Source organism: Diabrotica virgifera, chromosome 6 (genome assembly GCF_917563875.1).
Source record: "Diabrotica virgifera virgifera chromosome 6, PGI_DIABVI_V3a".
Classification (NCBI taxonomy): domain Eukaryota; kingdom Metazoa; phylum Arthropoda; class Insecta; order Coleoptera; family Chrysomelidae; genus Diabrotica; species Diabrotica virgifera.
Genome location: NC_065448.1, coordinates 108,112 through 134,017, shown reverse-complemented (window position 1 = coordinate 134,017; position 25,906 = coordinate 108,112). Strand labels below are relative to the sequence as shown.

The window sequence follows — 25,906 nt, the reverse complement described above, 5'->3', positions numbered from 1 at the left end:
TGAATATTCCGAGCGCTCTGTCGCTGAGGACCAGCCTGTGCTGGTGTTCTTAGAGGCGGAAAATCATTAGCATATCGCTGCAGAAGGGGGTTGGAGGCGTCGTCCTGCTCGATGCGAAGGTAGGCCTCGCGATACTTGTTGCGGACGATTTCCATCTCCGCGCTAAGCGTCTCGAGGTCTAGCTCCGCCGTGAGCCGGTTGTAACCTCTGGCTGGGGGTACAGTGCCTTCCTGATGTAAGGAAGAGAACTGGTTGGCAGTAGAGGTGGCTGTAGTGGTGGTGATGGTGGTGGCAACGCTTGTCGAGGCCGTCGTCCGAGGACGAAGCGACCGGGTGGAGCTGACTGACCTTACAGAAGAAGGCATTACAAATGGGTGAGGATGCAAGTCGAGCGATCGGAGGGCACCTCAGCCTCAAGGTGTTCTGGGGGGTAAACCCCAGGGATAAAGGTGGCTTGTCCACCCCTCCGTGCTTTTCCGGCGTAAGACAGTGACTATAATTACCTGATGGGTGCAGTTTACCCTGCTGCTGGTGGGTCCCTCGTTGAAAGCCTTTTTCGCAGTTAGTTTGGCCCCCTTACTCGCACTTGTTCTTGTAACCGTATGTGAACACTAGGTAGAGTTCGGGGCGAGCGAACTCGCTCGAGCCCAGGGCCAGAGTATTCCTCTGAAACCCAGTAATCCGTCTACCTTTTTGGTTTACACGGCCAAGCGTCGTTGGTTTTTCACGCTGGTTCCAAACTAATAGCTTAGGGCTAACCGTGCGCCGCTTCTTCAGCACTTGGTGCTCTCAGGCTTCTCGCTGTTCGTCGGTAAGAGTGGGGTGTGCACGCAGTGACCTTACTCTTCGACGTCCGGGACGAGGACTTTGAGCACTCTAACAAATTTATCTTTTATACCCCAGGCTGTGGGTAAAAAATAGGTCGATTTCAGGATATAATTCAGGAATTTTTGAAACCTATCAGGTGTTGTAAAGGACGATGCCAGGAATAACTTCTACTAAAATGTAACCAAAAATATTGTGCGCTTTTTTTATTGCGATTTTCATTTGTTAAATTTGTAATTTTTAATGATTTTTAATTTTGCAGCTTAGGATATTGATTTTAGAGAAAAACTTTTTAATATAAAGTTGTAGTAAATTAAAAAACCTACAATTTGAGGTACGGTAAGTTTAATTTGGTCAATTGGTTATTGCAAAACAGCCTGCGAAAGGTCCAAAATGGCCGTTTTTTACAATTGCATTATTTATTGTACAAATAATTTTTTTTTATTTTTTAAAGCTTTAAAATGAAGATCTTTCAATTCCAAACATAAAAAAAAATTGTAAAGCCAGATTAACGAATTTGTTGATTAGATATCATAAATTGTTTATCCCAAGAGGTCAAATGTCGAAGGCTATAACTTTTTGAAAAAAAATCGTAGAGAGTTGGTGAAACATCTAATCTCCTTCTAAAGAGTTGTATTTTCATATTTTGATGTAAATAAATGCGTAAAACATTTTTAAACCTCTAATTTTTGGGTTTGAAAATAAGGGGGCAAATTTCGTTATAAACATTTAGAGCTGAAGCGGCCCTGTACATCCTATGAGTTTTTAACTTACATATTATTGTTGCCGAAGATGAAACGATGATTTATAAAAAAATAAAAAATTTCTACGACCAACTGAAGCCGAGATAATTTTTGGGTTTGAAAATAAGGGGGCACATTTCGTTATAAACATTTAGAGCTGAGGCGGCCCTGTACATCCTATGAGTTTTTAACTTACAGATTATTGTTGCCGAAGATGAAACAAAGATTTCTAAAAAAATAAAAAATTTCTACGACCAACTGAAGCCGAGATAATTTTTAGGTTTGAAAATATGGGGGCAAATTTCGTTATAAACATTTAGAGCTGAAGCGGCCCTGAACATCCTATGAGTTTCTAACTTACAGATTATTGTTGCTGAAGACAAAACGAAGATTTATAAAAAAATAAAAAATTTTACAACCAACTGAAGCCGAGATAATTGTTTTTTTTTTGTTAACTCGTAGTGCCTTAATTTATAACAATTAAGAAATTATTTTACAGTCATTGACTAAAGAAAGACTTATATTATCTTAAAATGAAAATTATTATAAAATATAATTACATTTAATTATTAAAAATTATTTTTTAAAATCGATGCTTTTGCGAGCGGCCGAATTTTGCAAATCGCCCGGCTCGCTTAAAATCCGCGCGGCCGGAAAATTTTTACGTAACTTGTATTAAATTTTGACAGAAAACAATTTAATAATATTACCATTATAATATACAGTCTATTTACCACTGTATTTGTTTTTCTTGATAAACTTTTATAGAAATAATATTACAAAAATGATACATATATATGAAATATATAACTATATTTTTAATTTTTTCATTGTTATAATATTTGTTATAATATACAATATAAAACGTTTTTTTCTTGTAGTGACTATTCTTTTTGGATTTCACATATAAAAGTTTATCAAGAAAAACAAATACAGTGGTAAATAGACTGTATATTATAATGGCAATATTATTAAATTGTTTTCTGTCAAAATTTAATACAAGTTACGTAAAAATTTTCCGAGCGCGCGGATTTGAAGCGAGCCGGGCGATTTGCAAAATTCGGCCGCTTGCAAAAAGCACCGATTTAAAAAATAATTTTTAATAATTAAATGTAATTATATTTTACAATAATTTTTATTTTAAGATAATATAAGTCTTTCTTTAGTCAATGACTGTAAAATAATTTCTTAATTGTTATAAATAAAAGCACTATGATTTAAGAAAAAAAAACAATTATCTGGGCTTCAGTTGGTTGTAGAAAATTGTTAATGTTTTTATAAATCTTCGTTTCGTCCTTAGCAACAATAATCTGTAAGTTAGAAACTCATAGGATATACAGGGTCGCTTCAGCTCTAAATGTTTATAACGAAATGTGCCCCCTTATTTTCAAACCCAAAAATTATCTCGGCTTCAGTTGGTCGTAGAAATTTTTTATTTTTTTATAAATCATCGTTTCATCTTCGGCAACAATAATATGTAAGTTAAAAACTCATAGGATGTACAGGGCCGCTTCAGCTCTAAATGTTTATAACGAAATTTGCCCCCTTATTTTCAAATCCAAAAATTAGAGGTGTAAAAATGTTTTATGCATTTATTTACATCAGAATATGAAAATATAACTCTTTCGAAGGAGATTGGATGTTTCACCAACTTTCTACGATTTTTTTTTCAAAAAGTTATAGCCTTCGACATTTGACCTCTTGGGATAAACAATTTATAATATCTAAGCAACAAATTCGTTAATCTGGCTCTACAATTTTTTTTTATGTTTGGAATCGAAAGATCTTCATTTTAAAGCTTTAAAAAATAAAAAAATTATTTGTACAATAAATAATGCAATTGTAAAAAATGGCCATTTTGGACCTTTCGCAGGCTGTTTTGCAATAACCAATTAACCAAATTAAACTTACCGTACCTCAAATTGTAAGTTTTTTAATTTACTACAACTTTACTACTATTAAAAAGTTTTTCTCTAAAATCAATATCCTAAGCTACACAATTAAAAATCAATAAAAATTGCAAATTTAACAAATGAAAATCGCAATAAGAAAAGCGCACAATATTTTTGGTTACATTTTAGTAGAAGTTATTCCTGGCATCGTCCTTTACAACACCTGATAGGTTTCAAAAATTCCTGAATTATATCACGTTTTTTCACCCACAGCCTGGGGTATTAACATCAACTACTTAGAGTCGCTACTATCATCAGATTATTAACATGTAAATCATATTTCTCGAAGTTAAATATTTTATAAGGTTGCTAGTTTCATCTACTAAGCAGAACGCACTGAAGATGATCTGATCTAGATCGAAAACGTTTTGCGAATTCTTTTGGATGACTTTTTAATAGTTTTTCAATAAACTTTTTATACCATTGAACAAACGAAGTTTTTACATCTGTATAATTTTAAATTATGGTAAACAGCCAGCTACTGGGATTTTACCATTGATTTTGAAAAGAAGAAAGGTCCCAGTTAAAATGGCATTATACGGGGCTGAATGAAAGCGTTTTATTTTCGTCTAAATTTAAAAAATCTGTGGACAAATTGAAGAGCTGATTTTGTTTTATAGTCCTTTTGTATTATCCCGGAGGCATCACTAAAATTTTGTTTTTGGAATTATCCGAATATTTCTTGTCAGACCTGCGCAATTTTTTGTAAATAAAAACACTGATTGACTCATAAACATATATATTTGGACTGAATTAGAATAGACTGCATGCAGCCCAGATTTCAATCCTATCGATAATTTATGGGATGAATTAAAAATAGCTATTCGCCATCATCCTAAGCCTCCAGAAAATTTGGTACAGTTATGGCCCTGGTAGGCTATATTGATCTATTCCTCACACATCTTATTTACCACAGACAAGGACTTATATGCCCCACAGACAAGGATAACACATCTTATTTATTTCATGTCAAACAGATTGCGAGCAGTCGTTGCTGCAAAAGGTGGTCATACCGGCTATTGAATTCGTTTCGTTTTGTTGTTAGTTTTTTTTATATTGTTAATTTTTGTGCGTTTGATATTTTTAATTAAATAAACCTTCGAAGCATCGATTAATTCAAAAAACAAAATCTTAGGGATGCCTCCGAGATAATACAAAAAAGGTATGAAAAAAAATCAGGCTATATTTTTCCACAGATTTTTTTAAAGTTAAGTTAGACGAAAATACAACGCTTTCATTCAGCCCCGTATAATGCCATCCATCTAAGCAAAAAAATTTTATTGCCGGTGTAATAACAAACAATGTCAATACCTGTACCTACAAACTGATGCAAGAATCTTAAAAATCGGAGTAGAAATAATAAAGTTATAAATTGTAAAACTTAATCAAACATTTTTAGCGGCGGAATTTTATGCCGGTGAGTGTATAATGAGGATGATCCAACATTTTTTGAAAATCTTAGTCGATGAAGCATTATTTAATATTACAAATGTGCATGTGTTAGGTCGCTTAATGTCAACCCCACACTGGAATTTTTAGTAAAAAATGAAGTCGTCCGCCGTTTTGGCGGCCTCTCAACGAAACTTAACTAAACTAGAGGGTAAACTGCACGACAAATGGGGCAACAATCACCCCGCCGCCGTGGCCGTCGACAACCACCGGAGATTGTCTTTTGTTTGCTCAGTGGTTACTGCACGCCAGGTTTTAATAACACACATGTCTATCAATATGTTTGTTTTGTACATTTGCCTTTGATTTGGTTTTTGGAGCACAAACAAACTTTTATAAAGGAATTGTCTCTTTGGTCTTTTATGTCGTACATGTGTGCAAATTTAATTAATGTTTGAAGGCGAGTAAGCACGCTCTGACCGTACGTTGTACAAGAAATTTATCAGTCCTTCTAGGAACACTGGTATATTGGCGGGCGGCAACAACATCTAAAATTACGTTATACCGACCTCGAAAATCAACTTTCAGATGAATGACCAATTTTGGTCATTCTTTATGTTTTGGAGATCGCTGAATATGAATATGAAGTTTATTTTTATCTAGAATTGGAACATGTTTAAAAATCAAATTTTAGGCAAAAATGCGAAAAATAAATTTTGATGATTTTTCAAATTTAACTCGCTGTATCTTTGGTAGCTGTAAATATTTCCTTTTGAAAATTTTACTGTATTATCTTTGAAGTATTTAGATAACAATGAGATTTGTCCCAAATGTTTAGCCAAATAAAATATGAGTTGTTAATGTTTAAACATTTTGTCGTCAGATTTCGTTAGTTTCATGTTTACTTAAAAAAGTTGAATGACAAGCTTTTTAGTTTATAATTTTAACCAACACAGCACTAAAACATATGTCATGAAGAAGTTTTCTGGAAAATTTCAAGTCAAAATATACAATAGGAAAAAAGTTATGTGACTTTATCAACGAGCGGCACACCCCAAAAAAACGGTTATTTCTGGAGATACTGCCCACGGTGTGGTGAATGGCTAATTTTTGTCATACTTTATGTTTTTGACGGTGATGATAACGAAAATGAGGTTTATTTTGAATTTTAAGTGGGGATTGTCAGAATCGCAATTTTACCCTAAATATAAAAAAAAAATGAAAGCCCTTTTTCTTAACATTAAAGGTAGCACCATTTTTTTTATAAAACATTTTATTCTTTGTACTCTATATTTTAACATAAGATTAGTTAAAAAGCTAAATTTCAAATTTTCTCACTCAACTGTTACGATTAAACTGTGCAATTCAGGAATCTGCACCTTTTACGTTAAAAAATTCATAACTTTTATTATAATAAAATTGAAAGATTGAAACAGTTCCCATTGTATTCAGAAAGATGAGAAATATACACTATAAAAATTTCAGAAAAAAATATTAAAATGGAACAAAGTTGTAGCGAGTTAAATGCAAAAAAACGTGATTTCATTCTTTTTAAGGGTAAAATTGCGATTTTGACAATGTTCCCCCACTTAAAACTCAAAATAAACCTCATTTTCGTTATCATCACCGTCAAAAACATAAAGTATGACCAAAATTAGCCATTCACCACACCGTGGTCAGTATCTCCAGAAATAACCGTTTTTTGGGGTGTGCCGCTCGTCTATAAAGTCACATAACTTTTTTTCCTATTCTATATTTTGACTTGAAATTTTCCAGAAAACTTCTTCATGACTTTTGTTTTAATGCTGTGTTGGTTAAAATTATAAACTCAAAGGTTTGTCACTAAACTTTTTTAAGTAAACATGAAACTAACGAAATCTACAAAACTTCAGATATGCCGCTAAGCAGATCATATCCCTTTATCACAAATTTTAATTCCTCCATACGCTCTCTGCGATTATTTTAATAAATACTCGTTTTTTTTTCAATATTATAAACAGACTTTAAATTTCTATCGCAATAATTGTGGGCACGGAGCGCCGTTCTTTAAGACAGGGTGAGACGAGATTTTTTTCTGGTCTCTAAGTGAGATGGAACTTGAAAAAATTAAAGTGTTTCTGTATCGTTACAAACTAGCGGTTTCCAGAAAATATAATATAATATTATCAAAATATTGAAATATATTACATACCTACCTACTGTATAAATAATCTCTAACTATTAATAAAAATAAATGTAACTGCTAAGAAACTCCAAACAGTTTAGCCTTAACGTCCGGTTTGCTAGGTTTCTTCTTCCTATTTATGGCAGGACTTAAATTATCAGTCAATCTTAACTTCTTTATAGCTCGTGGTGTGGCATCTGTAGCTTTTCGTTTGTTCTGAAAATTAACATCTTATATTAAGATATGGATACACTATATCCCAAAAACAATGACTATGCAAAGTATAAACACACATATTTGCCCTCCCCCTCCCCCAATTCTTTCAAGAACAGAAAATGAATGCATGGTTTAAAGTACCAGATCATCGGGTTATACACGTGGAAGTCGCCTTAAGACAATTGTAGAAGATTGTGTTTTCTACAATAGTTTCTTTTATTCTAATAATATTGTAATAATAACTATTCTAATATTTTTCTATATACCTAAACTAAAACCCTACGTGATCAGCACACATGCTGTCTTTTTTCTAGATCGTATATTCTGCGCTTGTCAGTTTTTCTATACCCAAATTTTATACCTAACTTTCCTTCTTCCCTAAAACAAATGACTTCAACTCCAGCTTCTGACCTAAGAGGATGTAAAAATAAAAAATGCGTTTCTAGCTTCACACTCACAGCACGCAAGGTAATCTGACACTTTTCTAATAAAAGCAAGTCTCAATAAAAGTTAAGTATTAAATTCGGTGTTAGTGCATCTCAAATGTAAGTATGTACCTCCATTATTAAATTAATACAGAAGAAATTAAACTTGTTCCTGATCACCTTTATTAAAATACGTCTATCCGATATTACAGGGTTGCCGGATATATACTTAAACTTTCTTGTTCGATCTCTTGTTTTTAGTTTTATGAACATTTTGTATTCGCGATGTTAAGTCACAACGACGCGACGCCGTAATCCACGAGAAGCCGTCGCGACGGCTTCTCGTGGATTTCCGCTGAACCAGTTTTTAGGGTGTTTTCAATGTCAAACACTGAGCGCACATGCATTTGAAACAAGTAGGTAATATTCATAATTATTTTACATGTTTTTTTGAAGTTATACTTCTTTACGATCGAGAGTGAAATTTTATAATTCTGGGCGCATGCGCACACAGACAGTATGTAGTTCGTTGCTAATATTTCAAGTTATGTATGTATCAGCACAAATGAGTCATTAAAAGAATATATTAGTGTTTTTAGTATATGTATAATTTATTAAAATTTTTGTCTCTTTGGATTTGTCTTCCTCGGGAGTAAGATAATAAAATATATATTATAACATTTTTATACTTCACTTGATCTATTTGTCACCGTGATGCGTAATTATATCCGACACGTAACGTAGACGGGGCTCGATAGCTTGGTTGGTAGAGCATTGGACCAGAGATCGAGAGGTCCCGGGTTCAAATCCCGGACGATTCATATTCTTTTTTTTTTTAATTTTTGGTATTGTTTTAATAATTTTTTTTTAAAGTGGTAGGTAAGAAAGGTAGTTAATATTTATATAAAATACAAATAAACTGTTAAGTATATTTATTTCGTTGAAATTATAAAATAGAAGTATAACTTCTTACGTGCGTACAAAGTACACACACATTTTTTTTACAAATATTATATACAACATCGACGCCAACTTTTATTGAAAGGTGAAGATTCCATGTTAATCATTTTATATTGCCCCATAATAATTATAAACAATTAAAAATAAATAATGAATATTACCTACTTTGACATTGAAAACACTCAAAACTAGTTCAGCCGAAATCCACGAGGGGTCGTCATTGTGAATTAACATCGCGAATAACATATAGGTCTATAGGTCATTGATTGGCAAAATTATTTTTATTATCAATTCCGTATTATTTACTATTATTTTCTATTTTATACTATTATTTTATTTACTACTTCCTAATTATTTACTATTTTATGTATGTGCAAATCTGACAATAAACTATTTCATTTTAAATATTCCACTAGCTATTCCCTATTTTTACTAACTGATATTTTTGCAACCAGTTGGTTACTGATCCTTCGAGATATTTTATATTTTTTGATCTACTAAATGTAGGAAGGTCAGAACATTATACTTTTTACAATTATTTTCCTTATAAACATATAGAACCAGTCCCACGCATCCTCTTTCCCCTACAACAATAAAGAAACTAGCATCAGAAGTCAGATATACAACATAATGATTAATCAAAGATACCAAAATAGCATTGTTAGTGCAAAAACCTTCCCCGGTGTAGATGACCCCACTGACCAGACCTTACTTGTTGGACAATTTGATGTAATATAAGTCTCAAATTGTTTCTAATGCCCTGTGTCCGTTACTTCTCCGTCGACGATGATAAATAAATGTTTGAAGTCGTGGAGTAAAAAAATATGGGTTTATTGACAGCTACTGAATTGGTTAGGGGCCAATCCAAGTCAAGTGGTCCAAAGGTGGTTGCTTGACTATTTTTAATATTTTTTATTTTTCTACCTTTTATTTAAACTTCAATCTATAGAGAGTACAAAATTGCATTCATTTTATTTTTAAAAAATTTAGTTTGCCGATGACGGCCATTTTTGTTAAAGCGTGTCGATCATTTTCACGGAAAACATGGCTTCGCTATTTAGCCAATATTTTCACTGAGGTTTGTCCTAGAACAATAAATCAAAAACCAAACTTTTTAGAAAAGTATGCTCTAAAAAAATTGCCTGTAGCATTATTTAATTTCAAACTACTCTTAAGGCCTTAAATGAACCTCAAAATTTGAAAAGGTAAACTGATAAAATACCATTTTCAGCATTTTTTTAACAGCATAAGGCAAGCCGATAATGGTTTGTAATTTTTTTCTGGAAAAGACATACGTACAGTTACGATCATTGAATAGTTTACAGGCTTACGTATCAAGGAGCCTATTTTTTTTAAATTTTACCTCGTTTAAACGCACCTTACCAGTGGTGTACCTATAATAGGTTGATTAAAATTTAAAAATCAAAATAATATAAATAAATTTTATAAAATTTAACAAAAATGCCAAGGTCCATTAGTTGTCGAGGCATTAAGCTAAATAAAAAAATTAACAAAATGGAAAGCATACAAAGAAGATTTATGGAGGAGTTTGATATCGTTTTATTTTATTTTTCAACACGTGAAATTATTGACAAGTACTGACTTTTTGATATTTTTTTACTTTGACATTTATCAGATTCGTACGACACTGCAATCGTAACTGTACCTACATACTTTAAATAAAAAAAGTTTGAGCTTGGAGACATGAGTAAATTTTTTCAAAAAAAAATCTCAAAAATGTAATTTTTTGAAAAATCTCAAAGTTTGACCCCTTATATCCCTGATGGGCACGGATGAAAAAATTTGAAGTTTGGCCGAATGTTAGCCCCTAACAAGTAGAATAACAAGTAAAAATTTGGAGTTGCAGACTTACGCCATATAGGAATTACAGGCCTGAAAAAATGGTCAAAAATCAAAATGGTCAAAATTTGAGCCTTTGCGGGCAGTGTAATTAAAATTCAAATAAACTGTCTAATGAAATAAAAATTAATGTATTTTCACCAGATTTCACAATTAATACAAATTAATACAGGGTGGGCCAAAGAAAAGAGTCCACCTCGATATATTGGCAATAGTTACCTATTGGATTTTAAGGAAATGCCGAAATAGGTCCATTTTTATTTTTATTATATTGCAACTTTTCGGGATATATTTCATGCTACGTGACGTCATCCATCAGAGCGTGATGACGTAATCGATGATTTTTTTAAATGGGAATAGGGATCTTGTGGCAACTAAAAATATATTTTACTGCTGTCAGAAAATAGAAAAACTGTTTATTTCATAAATAAACATTTCTTTTTCGCTTAAATTAAATCACAAACAGCCTCCCACCTACCTCTTGATAGTTTGAACATTTAATTTAAGCGAAAAGCAATGTTTATTTGCCAAATAATATTTTTTTTTCTATTTTATGACAGCAATAAAATGTATTTTGAGTTAAATAAATTACATACATTCTTCTTTTTGTGTCAATTAATTTAATTCAAAAATTATTTTTTACCCACCCTGTATAAATAATTATATTATTGTTTATACTACTGAACAGAGAATTGAACACTCTTTCAAATGACATAACATACGACCCCTATTCCAATTAAAAAAATTATCGATTACGTCATCACGCCCAGATGGATGACGTCACTGACGATGACACGTCATGGATACGTGTGAAATATATATGTAAAAAAATTGTAATTTAAAAATAAAAATCGACCTGTTTCGGCATTCCCTTAAAATCTAATAACTGCCAAATATCAAGGTGAACTCTTTTCTTTGGCCCACCCTGTATAAATTTGTATTCATTGTGAAATCTGGTGAAAATACTTTAATTTTGATTTCATTAGACAGTTTATTTGAATTTTAATTACCTTGCCCTCAAACCCAACAAATTTTTGACCATTTTGATTTTTGACCATTTTTTCAGGCCTGTAACTCTTATATGAGGTAAGTCTGCAACTCCAAATTTTTACTCCTTATTCTACTTGCTAGGGACTAACATTCAGCCGAAAATTTTTTCATCCGTGCCCATCAGAGATATAAGGGGTCAAACTTTGAGATTTTTGAAAAAATTACATTTTTGAGATTGTTTTTGAAAAAATTTACTCAAGTCTCAAACTTTTTTTATTTAAAGGGCCATTCCATTTCAAATCACTCAATTTTGGAGCAAAAAAAATTTTGGACCTCCGATTTGTCTGAAAATTGGTATATAGCTTCTACGGGACGTAAAAATAAGATATTTAAGGTCAAAACATTTTCTTCTTCTTTTTTTCTCAAAATTTTATTTTATGCGATTTTACAGTGATTTGGTGTTTATTTATACAAATTTGCATTTTCTATCGTAAAGTATCAATGGAAAACATAATATTTTAATAGAAGGGACTCAAAACTGTCATTATATGGCATTATAACAAGTTACTTTGATTCAAAACAAGCTTTTGATCAAATTTTATAGTGTAGAAAACGTTAAAATACCACCATTTTACATTTTTCTCCATTCGCAAAATACATCATAATCGATTTGGCTGAAAATTTGCCCACAGATAGACAAAACATAGGACTTTAAGTGGTGAGAAGGATTTGAATTATATTACAATACCAAAAAAGTTACATGCAATATTATAGTCAAAAATATAGGCGTCTACTGTAAGTACAATTAACTCGAAAATATCGACCTCACGACAAAAATTGTTAAAAAGAAATTGTAATAATTGTAAATACGATTTATTTGGAACAATTTCAGTTCCTACCATTTTTGTCTAAAATTTAAAAATGGCGGAGATATTGAGCAAAACAGGTTCTCCTTTAAAATCAAGATGGCTGCTAACGTAACGGAGGAATTCATTCGTGATTTTAAATTTAGGCTACTATTGACTCCCCTAAAGATCAGAAAAATAAAATTTTGGGCAGCTCGGCATTCAAGGTCAAATGCTATCCCGACTGGACTAATATATACTTTTGAGTCTGATATTACTGCATGTAACTTTTTTGGTATTGTAATATAATTCAAATCCTTCTAACCACGTAAAGTCCTATCTTTTGGCTATCTGTGGGCAAATTTTCAGCCAAATCGATGATAATGTATTTTGGGAATGGAGGAAAATGCAAAAAACGGTATTTTAACGTTTTTTACACTATAAAATTTGATCAAAAACTTGTTTTTATTCAAAATAGCTTGTTATAATGCCATATAATGACATTTTTGAGTCCTTTCTATTAAAATATTATGTTTTTCATCGATACTTTACGACAGAAAATGCAAATTTGTTTAAATAAACACCAAATCACTGTAAAATCGCATAAAATAACATTTTGAGAAAAAAAGAAGAAGATTTTTTGACCTTAAATATCTTATTTTTACGTCCCGCAGAAGCTATATACCAATTTTCAGACAAATCGGAGATCCAAAATTTTTTGACTGAGTGATTTGACATGGAATGTACCTAAATTATGTACGCATGTCTTTGCAGAAAAAAATTACAAACCATTATCGGCTTGCCTTATGCAGTTAAAAAATGCTGAAAATGGAATTTTATCAGTTTACCATTTCAAATTTTGAGGTTCATTTATGGCCTTAAGGGTAGTTTGAAATTAAATAATACTATAGGCCGTTTTTTTAGAGCATACTTTTCTAAAAAGTTTGGTTTTTGATTTATTGTTCTAGGACAAAACTCAGTGAAAATATTGGCTAAAGAGCGAAGCCATGTTTTCCGTGAAAATGATCGATACGCTTTAACAAAAATCACCGTCATCGGCAAACTAAATTTTTAAAAAATAAAATAAATGGAATTCTGTAGTCTCTATAGACTGAAGTTTAACTTACTTACTTACTTAATCAGTAGACCCATTAGTACCTTTCGGTGTAGGGCCATTTATAATACAATTCATTAAATTACAATTCAATAAATTACAATATTTTACAATCTTCTGGATTGTCCTAGCTCTTAACGAACTTTCTCCATTCCTTCCTATTGGATGCCATCTGTGTTGCTTCCTGCCAAGTCTTACCCTTACTCTGCAGTATCTGCGAAATGTCACTGTTCCATTCTTTGATGGGCCTTCCTCTTCTATTCTTACCTATTGGTTTGGCTTCCCACACTCTTTTCACTTGTCTATCATTGTCCATCCGGGTTAGATGTCCGAACCATGCCAATTTTTTCTTCTTGATTGAGTCGAGTATCGGCTTGATTTTGAGTCTTTCTCTTATTTCTTCATTTCTGATTCTATCTGTTCTTTTTACTCCTATCGTTCTTCTGAGGTATTTCATCTCTGCTGCCTGTATTCTGCTCTGGTGTCTTTTGTTTAATATCCAATTTTCTGCTCCATATGTCACCGTAGGTCTATATATTGTTTTGTATATTGTCATCTTGGTCTTTGTTGATATTTCTTTGTTATTAAGGAATCCTCTATTTAGTGCTTGGAATAGTTTTCCTGTGTTTTCCATTCTGTTGTTAAGATCGTCCTCTATGTCTCCTTTGTTGTTGATTACTGTTCCTAAGTATTTGTATGAATTTGTCTGTATTAATTGATGTTGGTCTATCATTATTTCTATTTGATCTTCCGTCCCTTGTTTCCTTGATATTTTCATTATCTGAGTCTTCTCTTTGTTTACGTTTAAGTTGTATTTGCTTGCTTCTAGGTTCCATTTCTCTAAGTTGTATTTCAGTTTTTCTGCTGTTTCCGCAATTAATACTATGTCGTCTGCAAATATACACATCTCAGCGTTTATCATTTGCATTCTGTTCCAACCGATGCAGTATTTCTTGAAAGTTTTCTTACATTCTTTCACTATCTCATCTATTACATTTATGAATAGCACTGGGCTGAGACTTCCCCCTTGTCTAACTCCTTGAGTTGTTTCAAATGGTTCTGACTGTATATTTAACATTCTTACTGTATTTGTTGTTTTCATGTATATACTCTTTGTTGCTTCTATCAGTTCTTCGCTTACTTCCTTCTTCTTTAGGCTTTCCCATATATCTTTTCTTTTGACTGAGTCGAAGGCTTTTTCCATGTCTATAAAGCTCAGGTATATTTCTCTATTTTTCTTTAATGCTTTTTCTATTACTTGTTGCATGGTAAATATATGGTCTTGTGTGTTGTGTCCTTTCCTGAATCCACTTTGTACGTCCTCTAATTTATGTTCTATTTCTTTTCTGATTTTCCTTTCTATTATGGTTTCGTATACTTTTGCTGCTACACATAGTAGTGATATACCTCTATAGTTCTTACAGTCTCTTGTGTTTCCTTTTTTGTATATAGGTATAATTACTGCATTTGTCCATTCTCTGGGTATTACTTTTCTCTTCCATATTAGGTTATATATGTATAACAATTTTTCTTTTGCTTTTATTCCTATATATTTCATCATTTCTGGTGCTACTTCATCGCTTCCTGGTGCTTTTCCAATCTTTATCTTTCTTATTGCTTCATCTAGTTCTTCTTTTTCTATAGTTTCTGGATTTTCCGTGTTTCTTATGGATACTCTCTTTATGTGGCTTTCCTTCTCCATTGTGTTCACTTGATTTCCATTCAGTAACAGCTGGAAATGTTCCCTCCATCTTTCCATTATTGTTTTATCGTCATTTATTATTATTCCTTCCTTGTTCATTATTTGTTTCAGTTTCGTTTCTTTGTTGCTTCTTAGGTTTTTCAGTGTTTTATAAAATAATTTTACGTTTTCTGTGCTGTTTTCTTCCATTTTTTCTCCTGAAGACTGAAGTTTAAAAGGTTGAAAAATAAAAAATATTAAAAATAGTCAAGCAACCAACTTAATTTATATTGGACCACTTGGCATGGATTGACCCTTAGTTAAAATTTTACAATAGACTGTCCTAAAATTGACAGCTACTGATAATTATTACTTTGTCGACGTAACTTCAAACAATGACTTACGCACTAAACTCTAGTGTTAATGAGGTAACTATTCTAAATAGACTGCGACTCAAAATAGTCCGGAAAGCTCATTTATAATCTCGTCAAAAATATACAAATCATTAATAAGCTTATTGCCTGTTGCATAGTAACAAAAACTTTGAACTTTGAAAGCTTACAAATACAATTTAAACGAGGAAGCGATTGCAACACTAGGAACTACTATTAGAAATATCACTATTTGGCAATTTATTCAGTTTGCATGAAGTTGAATAAACTCTAATTAAGCTATTAATCGATATGTTTTACAATTATACACGGTGAAACTATAAAAATTTAGGAAGTTAATATTAATGTGAAATTAGAAATTAATAGACTAATTTGTGATTGACCACTTGTAGCCAAATTTAAAAATAAACAAAAAAAAACAAAACAACAACAAAGAAAGAACTAAAACTAGACATGCACTTACCGAAGAAAGAAGAAACGAATAAAATGTTGAGAACTTAAGAATAGAAATACGGAAAGTAGAGAGAGAATACTTACAAAAATAGTTAATTTTTCGGTGGCTTCTCTAACCTCTACAGTTTGAAACAAAAAGTTCTTCGAGTTTTTAGTTTTCTGTGTAACGACCTCGCTTGTAGTCGAAATTTTGTTGTATTCTGCTAACCTCTGCAAGACCTCATCACCACGACTTAGGAAAGAACCTCGTTTATGCTAAAAAACATTGTTTTAATTACACTAAAAATAGATTAAGTCTTTATATAAAGTATATTTCACGAATTAGCGACTGTTTCGGATTATCGCTATAGATAATCGATATAGTGCGATTAAAAGACGTGTTAGACATAATAGGAGAAAAAAAGGGCTAAAGGCTAAATCGCAGGCTAACTAACCTAGTACACGATATTAACAAACAATGTAAAACAAAAACAAGAGTAGGGCATTTGACAACAGATGACATAGTTATAAACACAAGAATCCGTCAAGGCGATTCACTGAGCCCTTTCATATTTAATTTAATAATGGACAAAATAACAGAAAACCTTCCCAGAACAGCTGGATTTAAGATGGGTAACACATTCTTTAAAGTCGTTTGCTACGCTGACGATGCTGACGTTATCGCCGATTCTGAAGAAAATCTCCAAAGGCTACTGCATGCATTTGAGAATAAAGCTAAAGAACTAAATATCTAACAATAAAACACTGAAAACGTTAGTTTTCTATACTTCCACAAATTTTATTACAACTAAGTGACTACAGCTGTTTCGGCAGAGTGCCTTTCTCAAGTGATGAAAGTGATCACTTGAGAAAGGCACTCTGCCGAAACAGCTGTAGTCGCTTAGTTGTAATAAATTTTGTGGAAATATAGAAAACTAACGTTTTCAGTGATTTATTGTTAGATAAAATGAACTTCCATCAAGTAACAGTCGAATCCATCAATTATTCAGAACTAAATATGCTCATCAACACCTAGATGACTAAGTGCCTACATTGATTATAAATATTCCTGTACTTATTAATCAATGGTGCCTAGTAATTTCCAAAGAATCGATAAGATGCAAATTAGAAATTGACTCCAAAACTGTGGAACAGGTGAATCACTTCAAATATCTTGGAGTGGAAATGACAAGCTATGGAAATCTCTCAAAAAAGGTCAGAGACCAAACAATGAAAGCAGCTAGAATCTCGGGATGCCTGAAAGAAATCGTATGGAAGAACAAATATCTAAATACTGAAAGCAAAGTCAAAATATACAGTGAGCACGTAAAGGTTGGAATAAATTCATTTTCTCGAGAATGGACAACTCTGGAAAAAAATCCCGAAGCAGGTCAATTTTTATTTTTAAATTACGACTTTTTGGCATATATGTCATACTAGTGACGTCACCCGTCTGGGCGTGATGACGTCATCGATGATTATCTTAAATGAGAATAGGGGTCGAGTAATAGCTCATTTGAAAGGTAATTCAATTTTCTATTCAATAATATAAACATTAACATAATTATTTACAACAGGGTGTCCAAAAAAAATTTTTTTGAAATAAATTTATTGACCTAAAAAGAAGAATGTGTGTAATTTTTTTAATTCAAAATACATTTTACTGCTATTAGAAAACAAAAAAAAAATTGTTTATTTGATAAATAAATATTGTTTTTTTGCTTAAATTCAACATTAAAGCAACCACCCACTTGCCTCTTGATAGTTTGAAATTTAATTTAAGCGAAAAGCAATGATTATTTTTCAAATAGACATTTTTTTCTGTTTTCTGAGAGCAGTAAAATGTATTTTGAATTAAAGAAATAACATACATTCTTCTTTTTATGTCAATAAATTAATTCAAAAAAAATTTTTTTGGACGCCCTGTATAAATAATTATGGTAATGTTTATATTACTAAATAGAGAATTAAATTACCTTTCAAATAAGCTATCACAAGACCCCTATTCTCATTTAAAAAAATCATGGATGACGTCATCACGCCCAGATGGGTGATGCCACTAGTATGATATATATGCGAAAAAGTCGTAATTTAAAAATAAAAATTGAATTGTTTCGGGTTTTTTTTTCCAGAGTCGTCCATTCTCGAGAAAATTAATTTATTCCAACCTTTACGTGCTCACTGTATAAAACAACAATAAGACCTATTATAACATATGCGGCAGAAACAAGACCAGATACAAATAGTACGTTACAAATGATGAGAATAGTTGAAATAAGAACACTAAGGAGTATACATACAAGGCAAAACTCTTCGTAAGTGAATAAGAAGTGAAGACATCAGACAAAACTGTGAAATACAGGACATAGGTAAGAAGAAATTTATTATTCTAATTGGTAAATAGGCCACAATTTAAGTTGAAAAATTATTTTATTAACGTTTCGACACTCACTTCGGACGTTGTTGTCAAAATACAAAATATTAATATATTAAACAAAAATGTTGTTGCTTACTCAAAAATTCTTCTAATAATTCAATTTATTCTGACTCATTCATATTGGCAATTCAGACATATATTATACATTTTAAAGTAGAAGACTTCAAAATGATAAAATGATATGATAGATAGTTCATTCGATTACATGAAATCAACTTTAACTCGAAGAATATCCGTCACAAAAAAATCATAGCGTGTGATTTTTCTTTAAAAGACAACCACATGCAATGGTGACAGTAAAATTCTCGTGTTAGTGATTCCATAGTAAATCACGAGGAAAAACCAGAAAAAAAATCGTCATGATACTATCCCGACATCGTAAGTATTTGGTCTTACATTCAGTTTACTCTCAAAACTAACACCAAATTCCGATTTATACCTATAATTGGAGAATACAGTAAGCGAATGGGATTAGAGATTAATACCAAAAAGACCAAATTCATGATCATATCCAGAAACTTGGATGCACTTGAAATGTCCACTATAACACTGAATACTAAGCCCATTGAAAGAGTGAGCAAATTTAAATACCTGGGAACGTGGCTTTTGAAGTCTGGGCATTGGACAGGGAAGTAAAATATCGCATTCAGCAAGCTCGACAAGCTTTCGTAAAATTCAGGAAGGTACTAACCTGTTCAGAGTTCGATCTTCAACTGAAACTAAGGTTTACTAAGTGCTACGTATGATCGGTGCTGCTATATGGCGTAGAGGGCTGGACACTCAAAAGGAGGGATATAAACAGATTAGAAGCCTTCGAAATGTGGCTTTATCGCCGTCTCCTAAAGATACGAAAGTCCCAAATGAAGATGTCCTAAGAGAATCAACCAACAACGCCAACTTTTCGAAACCATCAAGAAAAGGAAAACGGCATATCTGGGCCACACCATGTGAAACGAAAAATATAAGTTCCTTCAACTTATAATCGAGGGTAAAATTGAAGACAAGGGAGGAATAGGACGCAAGAAAATGTCTTGGCTCCGAAACATAAGGCAATGGACAGGGATTAACGATATACAATCTGATACACATTGAAAGAAACAGATAGTTAATGGAAAATGTGATCGCTAACATCCATTAGTGGATTTTCATCTGAAGAAGAAGAAGAAGAACTTACCACTAAACTGAAAGCTGTCTTAACTATCGGACTATTGCCATTCGCAAAACCCTTCTCAGTAGACTGATTCCCCTGTAAATTACTACTTAAACTCTTTTGCATAACTTTATGTCCGATTTTTAAAATTTCACTTCCGCTCAAAAGATCGAAGTCGTCGTCTTCGAAGTCTTGAGACTGTTTTTCCTTCAAAAACATTTCTCTTTCATGCCGTTTTCGGCGCCACATTTCCTCGCTTTCGTCTTCGTCAATGCCAGTTTCATCGTCGCTGTTCTTCTTTTCTTCTTCAGTCATGTCTAAGGAATCGATGTTCTTCCATCGGAACTGCCTTTCTCTACCGGTACCGTGGAGCTCTCCGTCGTCGAGTAACATTTCTTGGAGTAATTTCACCTAAAAATCAAGGAAATAAATAATATCTATACAAAAAGTTGATACACTAACCCTACAATGCGTCGTGATTCAAATTTGAATCCACCACATTTTTCCTCTATATTTTTGAAGTTATACTTCTTTAGGCGCGATTTAGAGTAAAATTTCATAATACTGCGCGCAAGCGCACACAGACAGTATGGCGTTTAGTTGCTAAATCTTTCAAGTTATGTATAAATATAGCAGTGCAAGAAAAGGTGTGAAAAGAATATATTAGTGTTTTTAGTAAATATATTTATTATAATTTTTGTGTCTTTGGATTTGTCTTCCTCAGGAGTAAGATGAGTATTATTAAAACATTTTATTGTATATTTATTATACTTCACCTTGTCTGTTTGTTACCGTGAATTGTCATTAGGTACGTCCGAACCGATACAGACACAGTCCTCGTAGCGTATTTGGTATAGCATTCGGCCAGAGATCGAGAGGTCTTGAGTTCGAATCCAGTGCAATCCTATACTTTTTTTTTTATTTTTTTGAAAGCGGTAAGCACAAAATTAGTTTGGTGTTAAAAAAAATTAAAACAAACTGTTTAAAGTATATTTATTTTTTTAACGACCCACTTTGCGAATGTGGGGAAATACAGAACGTGGAGCGCCCTCGATGATTTATGGTTCGCAAATACAAATGGTGTAGACGTAGCCCGATATTGGGCAGAAAAACTGTAGTCGGATCCAGACACGAAAAAATAAAGTAAGTATTTTTAAGAAATCATATAATAGAAGTATAACTTCTTGCGTGCGTACAAAGTACACACACATTCTTTTTTTTACCGAGTCACATTTTCTGAGTATTTGCGTACTGAGAATTTATAAACAATATCTATGGAACGATTAGTAACTATGCCGGCATATATGCAATCTGTTTTATCGACGAAACTGACAGTTCATTTTCAACCGTTGAGTGTCAGTGTTAGTGAACATTTTTCTCCTGTTACAAGATCAAATAATTGCCTCATTTTAAACCGAGGTAAGGTGAACTTATTTTTTTCAAGCATATTTACGAAAAAATGTACTTTATTCAAATACGACATGTTATTATAAATATCTGGTCACACGTCACACGTATGTTCTAGAGACTGAAATTAGTATGATTCATATTTGAATAATCGCGCATTTGCGTGGCTAATTTTGTCAAACAAAACTAATATTGCTAGTAATATTCAAATATCAAAAAACGTATATATGTAGGATTCTTTAAAGACAATAGTAATAAAAGTCCGTTTGATGTTTAACAGTTTTAATTAATAAAATAGATAACTAAATTATTGATACTATTAAATTGACAAAATGTAGAAGTGTTTGTGTAATTGCGACTAAAATTTTACGAGTTCTTGTTCTTACAAAAAGAAATGTATTTGCGTCTTGTATGTCTTTTTACGTCTTATCCCCAAGAACACGACTGTCGCTGTTCTCATCTTAAAATCGACTGCCTTTCCTAACCCCTCTGCTAAAACCAATTCTCTTAAATACATCTAATCTCCCTTTTCCGTTTTGCCATGAGAACCAACCTATTAAAATTGAATCAAAGTATGTACCGACTTTTTCCAATAAACGAAAACCAATAAAATTAGTCAAGGCGGCTACTTATGTTTATCTTGCAACTCCGATTCCCGATTCCCAAGCTAATCTGCACATGTGTTTTTATGCGTGAGCCACTTATTTCGTTTTCGTAATAATAATTAAGAAAAATTATATATACAGGAGAATTTAAAATTAAGGTGAAATATTTGCAATTCTACATATTATATTATTGAACAAATTTGATGTTTTTTGTATTATGGCGCTTATGATTAATGAGTTAATAATTTTAATTTAATTTTTAAAATATTTTTATTTAAAAACTAATTTAAAAATTAAACAGACAGTTTTCCCATTCTCTCAGACGATAAATATTCAGCTACTCCCTTGTCATATTTTGACGTTTATTTGTATCAGTCGAAACGAACAAAAGCTAACGTCTGAAGGTGGGAAACTATTGTAAGTTATATTTAAATGTCAAATAAAAACAAAAAAAAATAATTTGAAAAATAAACTTGAGCAATTGTCCCTTAGCATTAACCTGCGATTTGTATTCTCAATATTTACCTCTTTTGTATCATCATCTAACATTCTCCTCAAATGTATTCGTTCCAGATCAGCCTTCATCTGCTTCTCATCAATTTTTTCATTGTCTCCCGTTTCGGCCTCGAGTGTATCTAAGTCTTTCTCGTCCTCATCTTCACTACCCCATTCTGATTCAGAGAGTTCGGCCTCGTCCTCGAAGAAATCAGCCATTTTCAAGGGTTTGGATCCTAAAAAGGGAAAGATACAGTGTAAATATGATCAGTTTCAAGACTGATTTTTTTTAACAAGACTGATTAAGACTGAATGTTTACCTCATTCTACAACGTAGAATGAAGTAAACACTTCTGTTATATGTAGGTAACATATATGAATTTATTAAAAATTCTTTAAAATATATCTACAAGTTAGTGGAGAATTACAAAACACAAAAAGTTTTCGGTCTAAACTAACCATCATCAGTGTGAACGTCCAGTGCAAAAGTATTTGGAACTAGCCACTTTATTAGGTGTAAAAACCTCTAAATTACATTGTTGTATTTAACATTATAAAGTAAGCGACATTAAATCGATGTACATATTAAGATTATTGAAAACCATGTGGATATAGGTCATCCTTGCTCGAAAGATGCACGTAGTGCTCAGGTGAGAGGTAACGACCAAATAACTCTAAAGCAAGAATGAAATACATCCACATGGTTCTCAATAATTTTAATACATCGACTTAATGTCGTTTACGTTATCGACACGTACAAGTATTCACGGACACGAAATTAGAATGCAGATAATTAAACAGGAACTACAAAGAAAAATTAGTCTGGAATGGGTCGCATATGAAAAGCTGAGGTCCAAAGACTCTACATGACGTGAGTTCTTAGATATTTTATGAAATGAAATTAGGTGCCGTCTAGTGCCCTTTAAAGAGAAGAGACATAAAATGTCATTGTAGTAAGTTTGCTTATGGTTTGCTTCTATACAATTCGGAGTGCACTAAGTTCGGAGAGTTTTAAAATGAGATTTTTCCAAAATTTCACTCCTTAAAAACTCAAAATAACTTAGAAGTGCAAATTTAGAATCTTCTGTGTATTTAGATCATTTCAAACGATCGAAATTATATATTTTGTCATATCATTATATTTTGTAATGACAGTTCTCAGGTCTCATGTAAAATTATATATCATTATGTTTATTTAGAAGTTTAATACAGTTTTTGAAGAGGTATTGTATTATTGAATTGTGTGTTTGTTTAATATGGAAAATAAAAGTAAATACTATAAGTGTTGTTTTAGTAGCATTGTGTTAAAGTACAACCATTTAAATCCCCAATAAAATTTTATTAGATTGCCAGTCGATAAGAAACGTCGTTTAAATGCTTAAAGGACATTAAAGTCGTTTCAGTTCATTCTCAAGGTCTTGATGTATGTTAGATCATTTTTTCTAATGTAAGTTTTTAATATCTGTTGTCTGCTATAGTTTTTTTTAATAAATCAAGTGTTTTTTGAACAAAAATAAAATATAATTTTGGTATATTTTGTTAGGTGTACATTACTGATTGAATGATATTTTTTACCTATACAAAAATTTTCTGAAATTATTTTTACTATAAAATTAAAATAAACTATACTAAAATCACAATAAAGATGCACTACAGATAAACAAACCAATTACGTTGAATGTTACAAGGAGTACACCCAAATCATAATTTACAATGTAAATAAATTGTAAATCCCAAATCATGATTTACAAAGTTTATACATTGTAAATTATGATTCGGGAGTGCTCCTCGTAACATTCAGGGCCGGTTGTTCGAAGGCTAATCAAAAATGGAATCAACTGATCATTATCAAATATGTAATTACTGTCACCAACTGTCAATGTCAACCTTGTTTGGGTTCCTGAAAACATAATTGATTACAATTGAAGACATAAGTGGATAAAGGTCATATGTCACAAAATAATGTTTTTGAGTAATGAGCATTTTAGTGTCTTTTGTCCAAAGTTAGTTATTTATTTTATAAATTTGCATTGCTACACTTTTTTAAACAGGTATTTGAAGGTACTTTTTTCACACTTTAAATTGAATTTAAAAAAGTTACTTTAAGCCTAATATTTTAAACTTTGTGGACATATTACCTTTATCCACATAGTAAAAATAATTAAAAAATATTAGAGTTAAGTGGATAAAAGAGTTAAGTATCAAAAATGGACATTGACTGTCAAAAAAAATTGCAATACAAACTGTAAAATTAATAAAAACATATTTTTTAGTAGGTTCTTCTTTTCTATTTGTGATTTTTTTTATTTTCCTCTATAGCGTTTTCATAAAACCATCTATACTCTTCGGGAACAAATTTTATTCGGTCTCTTAAATTTCCCAGTTTTTCTTCTTCTTTTTTTTTCTTAAATCTACTTGCTGAAATGGCATGTAGTCATTAAGGTATATATGTCTTTAGGAGTCAAATTCGTCCACTTTTATCCATTTTACGTAACACGAAAATTAACCTTTTGATTTGAAGTGTTTGTTTGCTTTTTACATAAATAGAGGTTCGTCAGCAGATCTTCAAAGTAGTAGAAAAAATTCTCCATATTTACACATTTCACATGGATAAAGGTATTATGTCCAAATGCAATCTTGGACATAATACCTTTATCCACTAGAATTCAAAAATCTAGTGGGACATATTGCCTTAATACCTTCCTGTTATTTTCATTTAGCTAAAAATAGGTTATATTAAAATTTTAAAAGGTAAAACAACAATTTTCTCAAAAAATGTCACATATGACCTTTATCCACTTATGTCTTCAATTATGAGATTTATTTATTAATTATGTTAATAATTGTTATGTTAATTAATAATTAATAATTAATTAATCAATCAATTACAATTATGTTAATTATCATAATTATAATTAACATAATTGATTACAATCAACTGATTGACGTACGAATGAGGGGTGTTGTTATTTGATGGTTATTAAGGGGACTTAATTATAATCAACTTCTTGATGCGTTCGAACAACCGGCCCTCAATGTGTCTTGGTTTGATTATTTCTAGTGCATATTTATTGTAATTTTAGTATAATCATAATAATAAAGTTTTATGTTCATAATGGGTTAAGTTATCAGACTGCCCTTTAGAAAAACCTTCTTCTGTCATTTTAAAAAAGATTGTCTTAACAAAAACACTCAAATATTATGAAATACAATAGTTCACAAGAACTATCTAAAGATTTATAAAACTGAGGTACACCATAATTTGAATTTTACAACAAGTAAACGAATATCAACTGTATGAATTAATGACGCGGACTTCAAACATAATGATATTAAGTCACCACTAATGAGGGCGCGTTTTGGATTGGCTGCTATCATTTCAATTTTCTCTTGATTTTAATCGTCTTTAGAGGACAAACTAAAGATAAAACCAACGTTTTTTTATATATATTTTAAATTATGTTCTGTTGCGATTTATTCCATTTTTTTTCGAATTTAAAATTTTATGCAAGGTCCCTATTAACTACCGATATAGAAATGGATATGTTAATCTGTTGATCATATCAAGGTAGTCCTGTCGCCAGAAGGGGTACAACGGCCTCCTTTATTCAGATGGACTTACCCAAGTTTTTTTTATACACTTTGACCCGTAGAACACGAATTTTTTGGGTAACAGTTGATCCGGATGTCGGTAAGATTGTTATAAACAAAGAACTTGAGGAATTACATAACAGCGATTTCTCACAAAACAAAACATTTATTTTTTATTTTTTTGGGTCATGCTAAGCAAAAAATGTTCTGACTAGTTTTTTCGTAGGATGCAT

At 31.8% G+C, this 25,906-nt stretch overlaps 1 protein-coding gene across 4 annotated transcripts in view; it reads right to left on the bottom strand.

Annotated features, from left to right (window-relative positions):
- Nucleotides 1–7,071: 7,071 nt before the first annotated feature.
- Nucleotides 7,072–25,906, bottom strand: part of LOC114330470 (claspin) — a 53,232-nt gene continuing 34,397 nt past the window's right edge. For all 4 annotated transcript variants that reach the window (XM_028279824.2, XM_050653255.1, XM_028279818.2 and 1 more), the window contains 4 exons: nt 22,113–22,318; nt 19,600–19,986; nt 16,094–16,264; nt 7,072–7,289 (listed from right to left, as the gene is read on the bottom strand). In XM_028279824.2, the coding sequence (XP_028135625.2) occupies nt 7,152–7,289; nt 16,094–16,264; nt 19,600–19,986; nt 22,113–22,318 (902 nt within the window). In that variant the 3' untranslated portion in view covers nt 7,072–7,151. The remainder of the gene's footprint in view (nt 7,290–16,093; nt 16,265–19,599; nt 19,987–22,112; nt 22,319–25,906) is intronic.